This window comes from Musa acuminata, chromosome BXJ1-11 (assembly GCF_036884655.1).
Source record: "Musa acuminata AAA Group cultivar baxijiao chromosome BXJ1-11, Cavendish_Baxijiao_AAA, whole genome shotgun sequence".
Classification (NCBI taxonomy): Eukaryota; Viridiplantae; Streptophyta; class Magnoliopsida; order Zingiberales; family Musaceae; genus Musa; species Musa acuminata.
The window spans coordinates 25,471,121-25,490,906 of record NC_088337.1 but is presented as its reverse complement, the minus strand read 5'-3'; the positions used below and the strand labels follow the sequence as shown (position 1 = coordinate 25,490,906).

General features: G+C 36.8%; 1 protein-coding gene across 1 annotated transcript; it reads left to right on the top strand.

Moving 5' to 3' along the window:
• Positions 1-591: 591 nt before the first annotated feature.
• Positions 592-14,413, top strand: LOC103971553 (transcription elongation factor SPT6 homolog). Its single transcript, XM_009385603.3, has 18 exons — positions 592-749; positions 863-969; positions 1,074-1,166; positions 1,284-1,419; positions 1,503-1,590; positions 1,703-1,853; positions 1,925-2,063; positions 2,160-2,418; positions 2,530-2,718; positions 2,800-2,907; positions 3,099-3,482; positions 3,717-3,827; positions 3,940-4,719; positions 8,601-8,742; positions 8,813-9,984; positions 10,089-10,298; positions 11,360-11,852; positions 13,435-14,413. Exons 2-18 carry the CDS (start codon positions 936-938, stop codon positions 14,130-14,132), a joined length of 5,187 nt encoding a protein of 1,728 aa, XP_009383878.2. The 5' UTR covers positions 592-749; positions 863-935; the 3' UTR covers positions 14,133-14,413.
• Positions 14,414-19,786: the final 5,373 nt, after the last annotated feature.

Here is a 19,786-nt window from a genome sequence, read left to right as displayed (position 1 = left end):
TAAATCAAATTTAAATAGATTCACGTTCAAACCCTATAATTGATAGGGTATAGAGTAATCCTTGGCTTCGGTCTCGAGGGTTGGATGGTTTTTCTAGAAAATATTTATTTTCTCAAATAATATTTTCTCTTTTTTTTTAATATAGTATCCTTAATTTATAAAATATTCAAATTATCCCTCATAAGTTTCGATCTATTTTTGACATGACATAATATTTTGATAATCATAATAAAAGATACTTTAAAAGCTACTTATAATAAACATTATAAATAAATTAAATACAATTAAAATATAATAAAAAATTGATGATATATCATATTACGAAATAAAATAAATATTTATGATAGTTTAAAAATAACATCACTTAAATAAAAAAAATTAATTGATCATAATGTGATGATCACCATAATAAAAATACGGTAAACAAATCAAATAATAATAATAATAATAATAATAATAATAATAATATAATTAATTAATTAATTAAGAGATAATTAATTTATTTTTTAAATTAAAAAAATAATAAAAAAATAAAAAAAAGAAGGTACCAATTGGGAAGAGGTATTTTCTAGAAAAAATGCCCCTCCATCTGTTTTTAAGTATTAATTTCATCTCATTATTCCTCACCCCTCTCCCCCTCCCTCTCCCGCTCCCTATCGATCGACGTACTCACCGTGGAGCTCCGAGGTCAGGGTTTCTTCCTTCTCCCTCTTCCGAAACCCTAGCGGTTCACTACTTCGAGATCTAAGGTACGATCATCTAATCTTTCTTCTATCACTCTTCTGATCTCTCGTTCTATTCGCCGTTTGCGATGGGTTCGGGAAACCCTAATCCGTTCCCTTGCGATCGCGAAATCTTGCAGAGAACAGTGTCCTTGTCGAAAATTGCCAGGCTGCATCTCGAAGCCTAACCTTTTTCTCCGGTTCCAACACGAGATGGGCGGACGAGCGGTGGTCTCCGATGAGGAAGGTCCAAAATTGCATCTCGTTCGATGTGATTTCGTGTGTCTTAATCAAGTGACTTTCTTAGTTCCTCATCTTTGAGTTTTTTTTTTTTTTTTTCGTTGCGTGCAGATGAGGTCGAAGAGGATGAGGAAGAACGAGCCATGGAGCAGGACGCTGATGACGTTGGTGATGGGGGCAACGATGATGAGGAGGAAGAAGAAGGTACAGTTGGGATTTCGACTGATCTTTTTCTCCTGTGGTGGTCAGAGGCCCTAGTTTTTTGGGTGATTGGGGTAACAGTCTTTTTAGCGTGTAATAAGTTATTTTTTCTGTCAGCAGAAGAGGGGCAGGATGAGTACGAGCAAGATGGATTTATAGTGGACGATGTGGAAGAGGAGGAAGCAGAGGAAGAAGAGGAGGAGGAAAAACAGGAGAGTGACGAGGAGAGACATAGAAAAAGGAAGAAGAAGAGAAGGTAATGCATCTTGACTTCCCTTGTGGCTTTTTTTAATAGGTGAAATCCTCTTCATATTTATAACTGTATGATCTGCACTTCAGGGATTCAGAGAAAAATTACGTTCTTGATGAGGATGATTATGAGTTACTTCAAGACAACAACATAACCGGATTCCGTCGACCTCAACCAGTATGTCTCCTGACCTTGCTTCTCACTGTTAAGACCCTTGGGGATTTTTGTGTGTTTCCTCCTCAAACATGGCTATGTATTGTTTGAGTTGTTATTGGGTAATCGCATGTAGAGTAGCAAATTTAAGCGATTGAAGAAGGCTGGAAGGGACAATGAAGTGGAGCGGTCTGGGTTTTCAGATGATGAAGAATTTGATAGGGACAGTCGTGGTGGCCGAACAGCTGAAGAAAAACTTAAGCGTAGCTTGTTTGGAGACGACGAAGGTAATCAACTCGTGTAATTGCAGAGATGATTAGTTTGTGGAAATTAACTATCCTTCTCTTTCATCATACAGTGGTGCCATTAGAGGATATCGCTGAGGAAGAAGAGCAGCCCGAAGAAGAAGAAGAAGCGGACATTATTGGGGAGGAAGATGAAATGGCAGATTTTATCGTGGATGAAGAAGATGTTGATGAGACTGGTGCTGTTGTAAGGTCTGAAGAGTTATCTCTCCTCGAACTTTTCAATATGCTCCGTTGCCACGTTTACTGTTCTCTTAACTATTTTGACCATTGAATGACTTCTTATAGAAAGAAAAAGCCCAAGAAAAAGATGTCACGCCAAGCCCCAGGAGTTTCATCATCTGCTTTACAAGAAGCCCATGAAATATTTGGTGATGTTGATGAGCTTCTAATGCTACGGAAGCAAGGCCTTGCAGCTGTTTCTGCTGATGGCAGTTGGAGTGAGAAGAGACTGGAGGATGAGTTTGAACCTTTTATTCTCTCAGAGAAGTATATGACCCCAAAGGATGACATTATCCGAGAAACAGATGTGCCTGAGAGAATTCAGGTAATAACACAATTCATCATATGTTTATAAAATTTAAGATGTAGCATATGGTAGGTGGACTTGTAAATTACGAAATATCTCTTGGTGTTGGTATATTCTTTTCCCTTGCAGTTGTCTGAGGACAAAACTGGGTCACCTCCGACCGATGATAAAAGCATAGAAGACGAGAGTACGTGGATATACAGCCAACTTACTAGTGGTGGTATTTCTCCTCTAGTTGGTTATGATCAAATAGTCAAAGAGATAAATAAGGAGGAAATTGGAAATGTCTTGACAATGATGCATGTGCAGAAGCTTGATGTAGGGACTTCTTTGATGTATTCAATTATGTTTATTAAGGTTTTATAAGGATATTGATCAGTAATTGCTGTTGTTTCTCAGATTCCTTTCATTAGCATGTACCGCAAGGAGTTATGTCACAGTCTTTTGAAAGATCCTGATGCCAACATGGCAGATATTGAAGAAACGCCAAAGATGAAGTGGCATAAGGTACTTAAATTCTCCTCTACTAAATCCTAGTAAGTCTGTTGCATAATTTTCTTTGGTGGTGGGTGGGCTATAGCATATTCTGTGGAGCAATCTCAATTTTCCTAGTAAACCTATTGTATAAGCTTTTTTTATAAAAAAATTATAGTGGGTGAGTAAAACATATTCTTAAAAGCAGTCTCAATTGTCTTCAGGTGCTCTGGGCTGTTCAGACATTGGACAGAAAATGGTTGTTGCTTCAGAAGAGGAAAAGTGCCCTCCATTCCTACTATAACAAACGCTTTGAAGAGGAAGCTCGAAGAATTGATAATGAAACGAGACTTGCATTAAATCAACAACTTTTCAAATCAATTACGGAAGCTCTGAAGGATGCAAGATCAGAGAGAGAGGTCGATGATATTGATGCCAAGTTCAATTTGCATTTTCCTCCAGGTGAAGTTGATACAGAGGATGTTCAATTTAAGAGACCAAAGCGGAAATCATTGTACAGTAGTTTCCACAAAGCTGGTCTCTGGGAGGTTGCTAACAAATTTGGTGCTAATTCTGAGCAGTTTGGGCTGCTTCTCTCATTAGAAAAGGTGAGTTTTATTCTGGTTTTATTTTGCCCAAGAAGTTAAAAATTGTTATTAGTTTTTAAGAAATAGTCAACGTTCATAGAATTGGTGATTTGCCTTTGGTATCACTCACTAGTATACTTACTGGGGGTGTATATGTGGTATGTTTCGAGCCTCTAGCCTGTTGTTTCTGGTGACTTTTTGCTCATTGTCGTACTAGGAATTAATGTTCTGAATGCTGTTTTACCTTTTTATCAGATATCAGATGAATTTGAAGATGCAAAAGAAACTCCTGAAGAAATTGCAGCAAATTTTACATGTGCTTTGTTTGAAACACCACAAGATGTGCTTAAAGGTGCTCGGCACATGGTATGTGTGTTCTGTATTCATCTTTTTCTTCTTAAAGATTCTGTGTGGATGTAATGTTCTTAGTCTCAAGTTTTATTGATCTTGTCGCAACTTTGACTTTGTTTTCTTGCAGGCAGCAGTGGAGATTGGATGTGAGCCAAATGTTAGAAGACATGTGCGCAGTATCTTTATGGAGAAGGCTGTCGTGTCAACAAGTCCTACTCCTGAGGGAAATATGGCAATTGATTCCTATCATCAGCTTGCAGGTGTCAAGTGGCTCCGCAATAAGCCGTTATCCGAGTTTGTGGATGCTCAATGGCTACTTATCCAAAAAGGTGAAGAAGAGAAGCTGCTTAAGGTCACGATCAAATTACCAGAAGATATCCAAAAGAAATTGTTAAGTGATGCTTCCGAGTATTATCTGAGTGAGCGTGTCAGTAGATCTGCTCAGCTTTGGAATGAGCAACGGAAGATGATATTGGACGACTCATTTCTCACCCTTATTCTTCCATCAATGGCAAAGGAAGCTCAATCACTATTGACTGCTAGGGCCAAGAGTTGGCTTCTTATGGAATATGGAAGACAGTTGTGGAATAAAGTCTCTGTTGCCCCTTTCAAGCGGAAGGATGCAGACAATGATCCGGAGGATGAATCTGAATCAAGGGTAATGGCTTGCTGTTGGGGACCTGGGAAGCCTGCAACTACAATTGTTATGTTGGACTCGGCAGGAGAAATGGTGGATGTGCTGTATGCTGGTTCTGTTAGTGTTCGATCCCAGGCTGTTGCTGATCAACAGAGAAAGAAAAATGACCATCAAAGGCTTCTGAAGTTCATGACAGATCATCAACCTCATGCTGTCTGTGTGGGAGCAGCAAATATGGCCTGCAGACAACTGAAGGATGACATTTATGAAGTATGTGCTGTGTTTCTTTCCTTTTATTATGTTCCGTATACCATTGAAGTCACCGGGCACCTGGGTGCTTGCCTAGGTCCCAGTGGAGGCCCGAGTGCCCTCCTGGTTTAACTCAGTCCAGGTTGAGCCTGAGTCAAACCAAATGAACGCAAGTGAACTGGTTCAAATGAACCAGTTATCTGTCGCACGAAACCCTTCTTCTCGCACACGAGAAGAACCCTAACGCAGAACCCTCTTTCCCGTTTCTGCACTGCAGCAGCATCTCCCTCCGGAGGCTGCAGCGACGCTTTTATCCAGCGGCAGTGGCGGCTGTTTCTTCTTGCTGTAATGAACAGCAGCTGCCCTGCTGCCTCCCGTCTTGCCTGTAGTGAGCAGCAGCTGCCTGTAGTGAACAGCAGCTGCCCCTTCCTCTGTGAACAGCTGCAATTATTGGAAGAGGAAGAAGAGGAATATAAATCACCTACAGAGGAAGATGGTGACAAGATTGAAAATGATGAACTGGATTTTAATATATCTTTAATTTTGTTTTATTCTGTCATTTTTGTTATTGATATAGACAATGTAGTTTGGTACTTTAAATGAATGCAAGTTTGATGTATTATTTTAGTTTTAGTTTATTTTTATTAATCATGATATATAATTTTGAATTATAATATTTAAGAGCGCCTTGCTTCGCTCGGGCAACGCGCTTTGGGCACTTTGGGTCCATGGCACCTTTTGGTGCCTAGCACTTTTGACTACACTGCCATATACATCTTTTTTTATATTCTTGATTGCAACTTTGCACTTTAGTTTATTAGGTTTGCTGTTTGCACTTTAGTAACAGAGCTTCTGAAGGGTGACATTTATGAAGTGCGTGCTGTGTTTCTTTCCTTTTTTCATGTTCCATATACATCTTTTTTTTGTTGGAATTTTTGGTTGCAGTGATTTAAAAAGCGTTAGGCGTCAAAAGGCGCTAAGGTCAAAAAACGCCCAAGGCGCTAGGCGCTCGCCCGAGCGAAGCGAGATGCTAAAATATAAAAATATAAAATATAATTAATAAATATAATTATTTAAAATTTTAAATTAAAATATGCTATTAAATTAAGAAAATCTAAAATACAAAATCACAATGTCACATTAACAAAAAGTTTTAAAATTCAAAACAATAAAATTTTATATCAAAGTCATTCATCATAATCAATATTATAGTCATTTTCACATAAATCATCTTCATTGAATCTTTTTTTTTATGCCATTGGAGACTCAATTGAGTTGCTCTGTACACTTGTCATTTATCTTAAAATCTAGCAATGATTTCAAATAAATGAAAATTAACAGTATTAAAAATTAAAATAATATATTATTAATCTTTTAACAGTATTAAAAATTAATAATTTCAAATAAACCTAATAATATTAACAGTATACAATATACTGTTAACAGAAGGAGAAGAAGGAAGTGTAAGGGGGTGCTGAGCCTGCTGACTGAGAAAAGAGGAAGTGGCAGCGACAGCGACAGCGGAGTGTAAGGAGGCAGCGGCAAGCGGCGGGAGCGGGAGCGGGAGCAGGAGCGGCGAGCATCAGGAGGCGCAAGCGGTGACAGCGACAGTGTTTGCGAGCAGCGACAGCGGCGAGCAGCGGGATCGGGAGCGGCAGCGGCAACGGTAGTGGCAACGAGGGTTAGGGTTGGGTTGTCACTGATATCATTTTTAGTTGGTTCGATTGAACCAACTAACCACCGGAGACCGAACCAGGACCAAACCAGACCTAAAATCCTGGTTCGATCGCCTTGGTTAACCCAGGCGCTCGCCCGAAGCGCCTAGCGCCTGGGCTCGGGCGAGCGCCCAGGCGGCGCCTTTTTGAAGCGCGTTGCCTGGAAGATTAGCGAGGTGCTCGGGCCTCGCCTCGCCTCGTCTGAGCGCCTAGGCGAGCACCCAAGTGCCTTTTTAAATCGCTGCTTGGTTGCAACTTTTGCACTTTAGTTCATTAGTTTTGTTGTTTGCTGTATATGAAATTCTGTAGCTTCTGAAACTGTGGCCTAAGATGCAATTACTGATACTTCTATCCAGCTTTGATTTCTCAATATCTGCATATTTATACTAAGCTGGTTAAGATACTGATAAGAGTATCATTACTTGTTATTTTCCTGTTGTGTTCAACTTTAGTTGTCCATGTCAAATACAAGCAGCGTCTTATTGAAGTAATAAGCTTTTTTCTTCTCTTGTGATTTGTGCTCAATTTTGGTTTCTGACTTTACTTCAAAATTTTACCATTTGTTAACATATGATGACTACTTTGCAGTAAGACCATTTTTTTGGCTGTGTTCAAATTAGGTGTCAGTTGGTTGCCAAAATTGTAGTACGTACTATATATTTCTGTTTAGGCCTTAGTTCAAAAGAAAATATTGGAGGAAAGATGTGGAGAATGGATCTTTGGGAGTTCAAGAAGCATGATTGTCAGCCTGAATGGAATTACTAGGTTATGGATTTTGTCTAAGGATTGGTAAGGTATCAAGAACTTCGTGAAAAATGGTTCTGCAAGGAATTTGTGTTTGATATGTAAGAGAATGATTTTCTTTTTCACTTTGGGGCCTATTGGGAAGTAAACAGATCGACCAAGTTGTACCAAAAGGTAAGCCTACACCTGTAGCACAGTACAGGTATCTTGTTTTTAGAATCTTGTAGCGATCCATGTTTTCTTTTTTCTGTCTCTCTTTTGCTTTTTTTGTCCGAAGTCTGAAACCAAGCAACTGCTGGGTAAGCTCATTATTCTGGACTTACTAGCAGGGAACATACTGACGTTATGGTTACCATGCATTAAGCCTATAGCTTGATGTCACATCAGGTTTTTAAATTCTGGCAACTATTTGGGTTTCTTACATCCTAACAGTTGGCAATCTTTCTCTCTGCTTCTCTCTTTTTCTGTTTGTTTTCTCTACCCTTCTCTGTTGCCTCCTCTTCCACCTCGTCGTGTCGCTGCCACTGCCTCCTTGCTGGGTCGACGTTGTCCCCTCATCAAGATTGTCACCTCCTTATGCCAGTACTTGTCCTTGTCTGCCTCCTCTCTTCCTCTTCATCTGCCTCCTCCTGATCCCCTCCTCTTCTCCTCCTCTGCCCATATACCTTCCTCTTTTCTCTGTGTTTTTTTTTTCTCTGGTCTGGGTGGTACTGACTCATATTGAGTGTCGGACACTGCTCTTATGAGTTACCATATGAGTTTGGACACCAGCCGGTATCAGTATTGGACTGAGATTTTAATACATGGGTTTTAGATGCATCTTACACCACTAGCGAAGTCCTTGGAGAAGCAATAGGTGCAACAATGCTCAAAAAGAAAATCCAGTACCAAGGAATTGATGTTGGATGATGAAATAATTCAGTTTAGGTTCTAATGATCAGGAATGCCACATCCTCTAATTCTTGGAAGACATGCTCAACTTAATACCTCTTTTTCCATTGATTGCTGACATATAGTCTACTTTCTACTGTGGACTGCTGATATATAATCTACTACGGCTTCATGCTACAAATACTCCAATTAATACAGCATATAATGGCATGCAATTTGGATGATATGAAGTAACTTGAATAAAATTACTATGTAATGCCTCAGAAAACATGTTGATTGTGAATGGATGACAAAGAATGGTTGTTTTGTAGTTTATAATTTTCTGTTTTTGGGAATGAATTGATTAATTCAATAGTGAATGCTGCATATATTACTTTCTGAATACAATTATAACTTTACAAGTAATCATGCATTTTTAAGAATATTAAAGACTACTTGGTTCATGCATATACAATTGAAGAAATATATATCCACTTGATGACTGTTTGATGGATATTAGTTATTCTGAGAATTTATTAGGACCTAAGACTTCCCATATGTTATGTTTTGTAGGTTATTTTCAAGATAGTGGAAGATCATCCAAAAGATGTCAGCCAGGATCTAGAATATTTCAGTATTGTCTTCGGGGATGAATCCTTGCCTCGCCTATATGAGAATTCAAGAATTTCTTCGGATCAACTCCCTGGTCAACCAGGTAAAGGCTATTTTATTTGAATAATATACTAATTTTATTCTTGATCCTTCTGATGTAGTTTTCCTTGAAGGTATTGTGAAACGTGCCGTGGCTCTTGGTCGATATCTGCAAAACCCTTTGGCGATGGTTGCTACACTCTGTGGACCAGGGAAAGAGATTCTATCTTGGAAACTTTGTCCCCTGGAACATTTTCTTACACCAGATGAGAAGTATGAGGTTGTTGAGCAGGTTATGATTGATGCAACCAACCAGGTTGGTGTGGATATAAATCTAGCTTCAAGTCATGAATGGCTTTTTGCTCCTTTACAGTTCATTTCTGGTCTTGGACCACGGAAAGCATCTGCTTTGCAAAAAGCATTTGTTAGGGCCGGATCCATTTTTAATCGTAAGGAGATACCTATGGGAAAGATTCTTAGAAAGAAAGTTTTCATTAATGCTGTTGGATTTTTGCGTGTTTGCCGGAGTGGGGCAGCTTCTGCTAGCAGTCACATTATGGACCTTCTGGATGACACAAGAATTCATCCAGAGTCGTATGATCTAGCAAAGAATCTGGCCAAGGATGTTTATGCTGAAGATGTTCCGAATGAACCTAACGATATGGATGATGATGTACAAGAGATGGCAATCGAACATGTGAGGGAGAGGCCACATATGCTTAAAGTGCTCGACATCAATGAGTATGCCAAAAGCATTTTTAATCAGTATGGGACCAACAAAAGGGAGACCCTGTATGATATAAAGATGGAGCTTCTACATGGATTCCAGGATTGGCGGACACCTTTCAAAGAACCTGGTGCAGAGGAGGAGTTTGCTATGCTCTCTGGTGAAACGGATGATACCATTTCAGAAGGGAGAATTGTTCAGGTCACAGTGCGCCATGTACAAGAAAATCGTATCATTTGTGCTTTTGATTCTGGTTTGAAAGGGATGATTTTCTCTGATGATTTCTCAGACGACGGATATGATCCTGAGAAGGTACATGAAGGTGATATACTTACCTGCAAGATTAAGCAGATCAATAAGAATAGACTTGTGGTTTACCTGACAACCAAGGCTAGTGATTTGAGGAGAAGACCTTACAATATTCGTAATCGTGATCCTTATTACCATGAGGATGAGATCAGTTTGCAGAGTGAGATGGAGAAGGCCCGAAAGGACAAGGAACGTGCAAAGAAACATTTCAAACCAAGGATGATTGTTCATCCCCGTTTCCAGAATTTGACAGCTGATGAAACAATGGAGGTGTGTTTTTTTGACAAGTTGCACCCCTGATGGAATTCAGTATTGCCTCTTACTTAATGCCCTCATATTTTGAGACTAACTTTTAAAATAATTTATTGCAACAGTACCTATCTGATAAGGAACCTGGTGAGAGCATTATCCGACCCAGTTCTAAAGGGCCTTCATTTTTGACATTGACACTGAAAGTTTTTGATGGAGTATATGCTCATAAAGAAATAGTGGAAGGTGGAAAAGATCACAAAAATATTACCAGCTTACTTCGACTGGGAAAGACATTGACAATTGATAAAGATACATTTGAAGATCTTGATGAAGTTAGTGCACATATATATTATTATATTTTACTTGCATTTGCAGTTTTTCAGTTCTCAGTAATGATTATCCTTGAAGCATATTGTTTAATATTATGAAACACACTAGAGAACATATTAAACATTGTAGTAAGAGATTTTGAAATTGTTTGGTTTTATAAAATGACACAAAATCACCATGCTTCATGGATAACAGTTATCATAAGTTTTTTTTGTATGTATTGCTTGAAAACTCAGTATTTCCTATTTCAGCTTGTATTATATAGCATCTAAATTAAATATTTCATGAGACCATTTCTACTATTTATGCATTTTTCATTATATATTGCAATTGTTGAAAGCTTGCCAAGTGTTATGAAAGAGTACACAGTTTCAATTTTAATATGGACTAAGTAATATGATTTTGACTTTTTTTAAAAGCTCAGGAAAAGGTGCTTAGATTAAATATTTGCAAGTGATAAACTGTTTAATTAACCTACTTTTAGAGGTTTCCCACAGAACTTGTAAAAATAATACAAAATGCAATTGAAGGGTATTTTTCTGACTTCACTCCTTGGTCAAAGTGAAATCTTTTTAGGTACTTATATATATATTTTTAACATTCTTTAAAAGTAAAGCTAAGATGGTATATCAAATCTTTTTCCAGAGTATGAAATAAATCCTCTTAAAGCTTTTCTCTTTCTCTCATTTCAAACTTTCTAACCGGTGGTGGTAAGGACAAAATCATAATTGTTGTATTTTGCACTTATATATGTACGATAAGTGTTAGGCTAACTTTTTTTCACAGAACGAAATAAAGATTTATTACGTTGAAGCTCTATTCCATCCCATACCATACTCTTCTGATTGTTTGGATTTTCTGTATTTTTTCAAGTTTACATTTTCTTTTTGTTGCCAGAATTTAAGTTTTGATAATTTGTTATGTTTCTCATCTTAATCATGTTGATTGTCTATATATGATTGCTTAACAAAGAGGGATTTAATGCACAAGTCTTTTGATTCTATTAATAAACATTTAGGTGAGTTGACATCTCTCAAGTGGCATGTTGTTTCTTGACTTCCAGGTTATGGATAGATATGTTGATCCATTGGTCGCTCACCTGAAAATTATGCTTTCTTATCGCAAATTCAGAAAAGGAACAAAGATGGAAGTTGACGATTTGTTGAGAGCAGAGAAGGCAGTAAATCCAATGAGGATAGTCTATTGTTTTGGGATTTCTCATGAACATCCAGGGACATTCATTTTATCCTATATCAGAAGTTCAAATCCACATCATGAGTATATTGGGTTGTATCCAAAAGGTTTTAGGTTTCGGAAAAAGGATTTTGATGACATTGATCGCCTGGTGGCTTATTTTCAGAAGAACATAGACAAACCACCACCTGATGCTGGCCCATCTTTACGAACACTTGCTGCAATGGTACCAATCAAAAGCCCTGCATGGGTTTCCTCTAGTGGGGGATCTGTAGGCAGTGCCTCAGCAGGCAGTAATGATGGCTGGAGAGGTCATGCAAATTCAGACCGGGAAAGATCTTCCACGCCTGGTTCGAGAACAGGTATGTGATAAAATATTATAATTGAAATGTGTTGTTCTCAAAGCTGAGTAAGGTTGTTTGTTATTATTTTTGTGTCAATATAATTGTCAGTGCTATTAATCTTGTATCACCGTTTCTCACCAACCATGCTTTTGAAAATAAAAAAATTGTTGTGTTTTTTACCTGTCAATTTAATTGTCTCATTGTTACTAATATTGTATTACCGTCTCTTACCAAGTTCATGTTTTGAAAAACTAAATACACTCCTGATGAGCTATCTGAAAGAATTTGAGCTTCACTATTTCCTTTAAAATTTTGTTATCTATCAAAGAACATGTCAGCTACCTTTTGATAATTACTTTTTTTGTCTGTGTTATCCATCTCGGGGATTGTCCTTTTGTAGCATGATTGTGCTGATATCTTTTTGGCATGGTATGATGCTGATTGGTACGGATGTTCAGTTTGGTTTTGCATATTGTGACAATTTTGAATTAAACAGGCCCCTTGTTCTTAGCTGTCTGAAACTAAAACTGTTCCTAAAATCATTGAAAACCAGAGTCAAATCAAATTGAGATTTTTGGTTTGGTTATGTCTAGTTCATTGAATTCTATAAATAATTGTTCTTACATTTCGTGTATTCTCCTGTGGCTGGCCCCAAGTAGCTGTGTTTTCATTGATAAAGTCCATTATCGTTATAGTTGTGTCTCATACTATATTGGATAAGAAAACTAAATGGTACTATGATTGCTTTACCATAAGAAGTAAAAGTAGCCATACTATATTGATTTCTCATGCTATATGTGGAATTGTTTAATTATGATGCTGGGAAGAAATATTGTTGGAGTTGAACAGAGTAAATTGGATATCCAGCAAATAGCTTACTAAATCTCAAATGAACTGATTTTATATGTTTATTTATGAATATAAATTTAGTTGACACTTAAATTGGCTTTGATGAGAATCCCCAAAAGGAGTCAAATAACTAATACTTGGTCATTCCATATTAAAACAGGGTTTGAGTTGACATTGACCTTACGTATGAAGATTCATCAGATCCATTTTAAATGCATTTCATTGTCATGGATCAGTAGTGATGGCTGGTTTATTATGTGGTTTTGCCATGAAAATTGTTGAGCAATGGGCTAGAATTTGGCCAGATTTAAAATGAATTTCTTGCAAATTAGTAAAATGGCTTAAAAACCTTTATTGCTAGTATTCATGTAGAATATTTTGTGCTGTGGTGGTCCTTCCACAATTCAGGGAGAAACATCTTATGATAACACCTACAGGGCCAAACTTTAACATTAGTATTTAATCAGTTGTAAGGTTGTTTGTCCTAATTCTTCTGTCCAACAAGCAGAAGAGGGGAACACGTGGTGTGGCTGAGTGATGACTGGCACAAGTGTCAGGTGTCTTGTTTCCTGGACATTGCATCTTCTTGACAGTGTTTGTTTGAATGTGCTAGTTTGATGAAGTTCATTTGTTTAACTGAAGTCATGTTGGCATGTAAATTTTGGTTACCAACATATCTTTTCTGGTAAATATGCCTTGTTGCTGGCAGCATTTAATTGCAATTCTCATCCTGTGTTGTTTTTCTGACCAGGTGACAGATTTGACTCTAGGAGCATTGGCAGTCGAGATGTTCATCCAAGTGGGCTTCCTCGTCCAGGCCGAGGGCATGGGCGAGGGCATGGCAGAGGAAATAATTTGGTCAGTGGGGGCCACGATTCTGGTTATGGTGCTACAAAATGGGGTTCAAATGAAAACAATGGCTTGAGCACATTTCCTGGTGCCAAAGTTCAGAATTCCCCTGGCAGGGACCCTTGGGGCTGGGGCAGTGGGGGCAGTGGTGGTGGACAGGGTGGGAGCAACACTGGTGGTAGTACTGGTGGTGGGGATTGGGGAAGTGGCTATGCTGATAGAGGCAGTGACAAATGGGGTGGGGGTGGCAGCAAGAGTGGTTGGGGCGAAGGTGGCAGTGGAGGTAGTAGCTGGGGGACAGGAGGCAATGTTGGTGGCAGAGAGGTCAGGGCTGGCTTGGGGGGAGTTGGAAACGGTGGTACTGGTCCTGGCTGGGGTGGGAATAGCGGTGGCGGTGGCGGTGGCAGCAGCACAGGTGGCTGGGGTGGAGGCACTAGCTTTGGCGGTTTGACTGAGGAATTAGCAAATCCCAATGGCTCAGGCAGTTCAAACACTGGATTTGGTGCTTCAGCTCCGGGATGGGGTGATTCTAGGAGATCAGTAGCATCTCAACCCGATACTGGAGACGGTACGAGTGGAGGAAATGGAGTTGGATGGTAACTCAGGAGCTGGGCAATTTTTGATATTTGACCCTAATGGAAGTGGAAACTACAAGGTGTAGATTATCATTTGGACCAATCGAGCAAAAACCATCTTACCTATTATTCACTTGGCTCGTGTTAGCTTTCATGGTTTAGGTTGTATATTATGACAGGCCCCGCTATAGCATCAAATCTGTTCTAGTCTTTTACTGTATCTGTTGTTTAGGCCCTTTCAAATTAACAGAAATGTATCTGTTATGAGAAAATAAGCTTAAATTAAACAATCGAGTCTTGGGATAATCGTTGGCTTTCTTTTTAAACTGTCACATTGGCTGATGCACCACAGATGCTGATCGGTTCGGCCTGTAGAACTTTTGCCTGTTTATTAGTTTTTTGTGCAGTTTGAAATTTTGGTTTCAGCCGAAAAGAAAGGCCATGTGATTTCTTTACTCTAGCATTGCTCCGTGAGTTCAATTTTTTTTTTTTTTTTTTTTTTTTTTATCGCTGTGCAAAGAAAAAAAAGTATAAATGTGCTATTCTTGCATTTTTTTCTCATGCGTGTTAATGGATTAAAATGAATCTGTTTTATTTCTCAGTTAACATGTTTTTCTGTAATGCAAGCATGTGGAGATCATTTTTCCACGGTTGTATTGTTGCACAGAAAAAACAAAATTGTTATTATTTCTTTGCCATCGTATTATTGTGTGATAGAATAAAGTTTGTGCAGTTTCAACCCTGTTGGATTGCAGTGTGAAATAAGAAAATTTTTAGGTCATTTCGATGCTCGGACAGCGTTGCGTGAGAATAAAAGAACAATTTCAACGTTTTTTCATTTTCATTTTTTGTGTTAAAGGAGAATGTTTGTGTCATTTTATGATGATGTGATGATGCACAAAATTTTGCAGTTGAATGGAGAAAGTTGGTGCAATTTTTAACGTTGTGCGAAATGAGAAGGGCATTTTTTACTGGAAAAAAACCCTCAACTATTGATTTTTTTTATCGGTTGATGTCATCATCGGTATTCGGAAGTATCCTTTAAGACTTTTTTAGTTAAATTATTACTTGGTCGAAAATTTTTAGTTTTAATAATTGATTATTATAATTTTTTTTTAAAAAAAGAGAATAAATAAATCGATCATCCTATAATCCTATCTTATTGGTCAAAGTTGCACTCAGAAACTGAACTCAGTAAAAATTTTAATACTTAATTATTATAATTTTTTTGTTATAAAAATAAATAAACTGGTATTAGGACATCTTAAAATTATGTCTTAATAATTATGTGAAAGTTTGAATTGATTAGCAAAAATTGATCAGATTGTACTTGAAATCGAACTAAGTTATAATCGAAAGCAAAACAAAACGTATAATAAATCTCTTATTTTGATATTAGTTATCATAAATAATTTTTTTTTTAAAATAATCATCTCAGAATCATGACAAAGTAATTTGGTGAAAGTTTGAGTAGCTCAGTGAAAATTGACTCAATTATATTCGAAATTAAACTATATTACACTCAATCGCCAAACATAATTTTAATAATTAATTATTATAAACTTCTTAAATAAATAAAAATATGAAATCAATCATCTGTCAAAATTTAGATTTACTCAGTGGAAGTTGATAAAGTTATACTTATTATGATATCGGTTCAAAAAATCTTAAATTTTAATAATTCATTATCATAAAATTTTAAAATTAAAAAAATAATTATAATGAATATCTCGAGTTTTTCTTTTTAAATCCTATAATGACGCTCTGATCTAAGAATCATGTTTTGTAAAGGCTTGAGTTAGTAGTTTAGTAAAAATTGATATAGCAACGCTTAAAATTAAGTTCAATTATATTCCAAAAAAATATTTAATTTTAGTCCCTTTTTTCTTTTCTATGTAGCAAAGAAAAAGATTTGCATCATTTCTCTACATGAGTTGCTTTGAGAGCCTAATTCATTACCAATAAGAATCATAGCTATTTAGTATCAAAATGGAACCTAATTAAGGGTTTGATAGTTCAAATTTGAGATTATATGGTTCATTTCCAATTCCTAGAAATCATAAATGGAATCGAAACTAACGATTTCGAATTTATTTTTTTTATTAATAAAAACGATGATCGTACCGAAACACATGATTTTGATATCAAAATTATGTAGAATCCAAAGTTTTTAAGAATCGAAACTAAAATAATCTGGAATCAATTTCGAATATAGAAGAATCAAAATCCTCAATTTTAAAACTAAAATAAATCATCATGACAACTAAGGTTGATTAGATAGATTCCTTAACAAAAATACAGAAAGACAGATAAAGAAAACAAGCGAAAAAGGAATAGAAAGAAAAGAGTAAAGAGATTTCTTTGTATAGTTCGGAAAATCTTCTCACGTCCAAAATTTCTCTCACTTTCTTTCCAAAGAAGATTTAAGCCTTTTTATTTTTATTAATGGAGTGAAGAGGCAACAGTTTTGGGCTCCTAATAACCCAAACGAAACAAAAAAAATGATCAATAAATAAATTTTAATAATACATTCAAAGACAGCAAAAAAAATCAATTGGTAAAAAACAACTATTGTAATTAAATTTTCTATAAATTTTTTTAAGAAAAAAATGATCAATAAATAAATAATGCCAAAAAGAGGAGATGTTTTGAGTCTTTGTTCTCCTCCACACACCGTAACATAAGAAACTAGATTAGGCCAACAGTCAAAGAAAGAAAGAGCACACCGAAAGGAACAGCTCTCCACGTTGGGTTGATTTGCATCAGAGTGATGGAAAGACTTATCTCGATGAGCCTAACACGAGTGATCTGCCAATTAATTACTCCCAAGAAGTGACTGTTCCGAATATGGCACTTATCCATCACACTTCAAAAATATTTGTTTCCGCCTGCAACAGCAGCAGCACCGCAGAAGGCGACGACGTCGGTACTTAATATCTTTATAGAGACATCATCAGTTGAACAGTTGAATTATATATATATATATATATATGCGGGAATGTGGTTCAATGCTTTGTATGGTTGAATTCGTGATTGGGACAATTCAATGTTCATGAATTTAGACCATGGAAAATGCCACCAACTCTTCCATGTCTCTACGTAGTTACTCTATCAATACAACAGTTGCACAGAGACAAAGGACGATGACACAACACCTCATATTATCCATCCCTTTTTCAATCGAAATCTCACAAAATCCTCCTTCCTTCCTTCCTTCCTTCCTTCCTTGCCTTGAGCTGGCTGTATCTGAAAATGACTTCTTACACTAATTTCTCCGATCACATTATTGATGACATCTTCTTAGCGGCATACATACATCTACTTGTGGCTAATGAATCGGTAAGAATATAGTTTTTGATAGATTGCCCGTTTGTAGAGTTCATTTTTGTCCGAATCCCTTCTTAAATGACAACAATGGATCCACAATATTTAAGTAGGAAGGGTTAAAAACAAAGAGTCATTCGTTGGCTAAATTGTTTGGAGCCCTATAAAGAAACCTCAGATCTATATGGCCACCAACCCCGCTATCATGCACAAACTTTGACTAGCAGAATAGCAATTCAACGTGTGAGGTTGCCACAGATCGCCGCTACCTGTGACAGAAGAAGGAAGGAGGTGCAGTCTCGCCTGCACGAGAGAATTCATTGGACTATATAGCTTGACCGTGAGAGAGATGTTTGACGATTTGGAGAGGCAGATAAGGTGATGTGATTGCCGTGTCAAACTTTCCCAAGTGGACGGCAGCGTCAAAGTTTAGTTTGGAAGGGAATTGGAACCACCAAACCCTTTGGAGCGTTTCGTAGAGGGACTCGTCGGTGTTTGCTTTACTACGCTGTCTCTCGCAAGAATAAGAACGTATCAGCGCAGAAGAAACTTCGTCACATGGTTCCCCTTTTTTGGATGGCACCGTTGTTCATGCAGGGCTCGACGTCGACGGGAGGAGAACTGTTAAGTACGTCACCTCATGTCAAATAAAATAAATATATGTTAAATCATAAGATCTTACGGCTCTGAATAGATGAAAATTTATTAGATGAGCTTTGATTCTATAACGTTTGCTAATTAGTCCTCGCACTCTACTACCTAATTATTTTTTTAGGTGTAAAATTGATCGAATGAGATTTTGAATATTCGTAGTTGAATATTAAACTAATATTTTATATGATGTTTCAAAATCTCGATTTTTAGTGAATGTCTCCGATATATTGATCACAAGCGTAAAATCAGTATATTACTATCGGATCAATGTTTTAGGCGAATCTGATACACTAGTATATCGCCTAATATATTACTATTAAGTGGATGTCTTAGGTATAAAATTTATATGACGAAAATTATGAATCCTTAACCCCTAGTAAATAGATTAATACATCACTATCGAGTCAATATTTTAAATATAACGATTTATGTGATGAGATTTTGAACCGTTAACCTAAACAAAAATCCGATACAAAATTGAGCATAATATATGAGAATAATTAAGCATGCCACCATCATTCTTATTCAAAATTTATGAACCCTAAACTTGCACATATCACAAAGTCAAGTCCTTTTCATGTCTCCACAAATAATATTGTCCTCCGTAAGCAACGCACTTGGAACAGATTCAATACTACAAAGAATTGCCAGTCTTGTGGTGAGAGAGGAGGTGTGGATGCACAAAATTAAGCTGCCGTGCTGAGAAATCTATAGTCATGTAGTGTTCTTCATATTGCTCCTTGCTATGAGGCTAACCAAAAGTAGATTTGTGTTGCCAAAATTCGATTTACTTGTGATACCAATTATTTTTTTCATACCAAAGATTTATTTGTTAATATTTAGAATTAGTTGTATTAGTTTACCTATCAAGAGTTATGCTTAACATATGCATCCATAAATGTTCCACTTATGGATACATAGTTGTAGTCCCCATTGGATTAATAGTATATTGTTATTCTTGATTTAACTTATGATATTGCGGTATGCAAATTATAACAACAAAAAGAGAATTATGGCTTATTGTGCAAAGTGAAAAAAAAAATTATGGTATTAATTATTATACAATAAGTAAAATTTTAGATTTACCATTTTGGTATTATAGTCTTTGCTAAGATACTTCAATTGGTTAGTATATTTGTCTTATGTTCGAATCTACGTATAAGTGTCATATATATTATTAATTAAATCATATCGTGAGTAGTATACGTGTTGATCACTCAAGTATTCCGTTTGACTGACCAAAATTCACTCTGTTTTCACGAGTCAATTTTGGCTAAACCATCCTCCATCGAAGACTGTCATTTGTTGTGTGTGTGTGTCTATATTTCTAAGAACGATGCATCGATATAAGAGACCAACCTACAGATCATGTATAGACATATAGTCCACAAAAGAAACAAACATTTCCACAAGGTTTAATGTTTCAAGTCAAGATAAAAAAGAAAAGATGAATAAAATAATAATAATAATAATAATAATAATAATAATAATAATAATAATAATAATAATAATGCTTTTCAAAGAGCCATCAACTCGTTCTTCCTTTGTGTGCAATAAACGTTTGGGTTTCTGGCGGCCACAACGCCAATTGAGACGTTCAAAGCAGACATCATCCGCTAGACTTTGACTTTTCGTCCTCCGTGCATGTTCTCCCTGTGTATATATATGAAGCATCAGACGGACCTTTATTGAGCCAAGCAA

What these genes read in the sequence shown, in the direction of transcription:
- LOC103971553 (XM_009385603.3), top strand. Translation starts at nt 936, where the DNA reads ATGGGCGGACGAGCGGTGGTCTCCGATGAGGAAG. An exon ending in CAGCTGATGAAACAATGGAG is followed by an intron (nt 9,985 to 10,088) that starts GTGTGTTTTTTT and finishes TTATTGCAACAG; the next exon opens with TACCTATCTGATAAGGAACC. An exon ending in CACGCCTGGTTCGAGAACAG is followed by an intron (nt 11,853 to 13,434) that starts GTATGTGATAAA and finishes TTTTCTGACCAG; the next exon opens with GTGACAGATTTGACTCTAGG.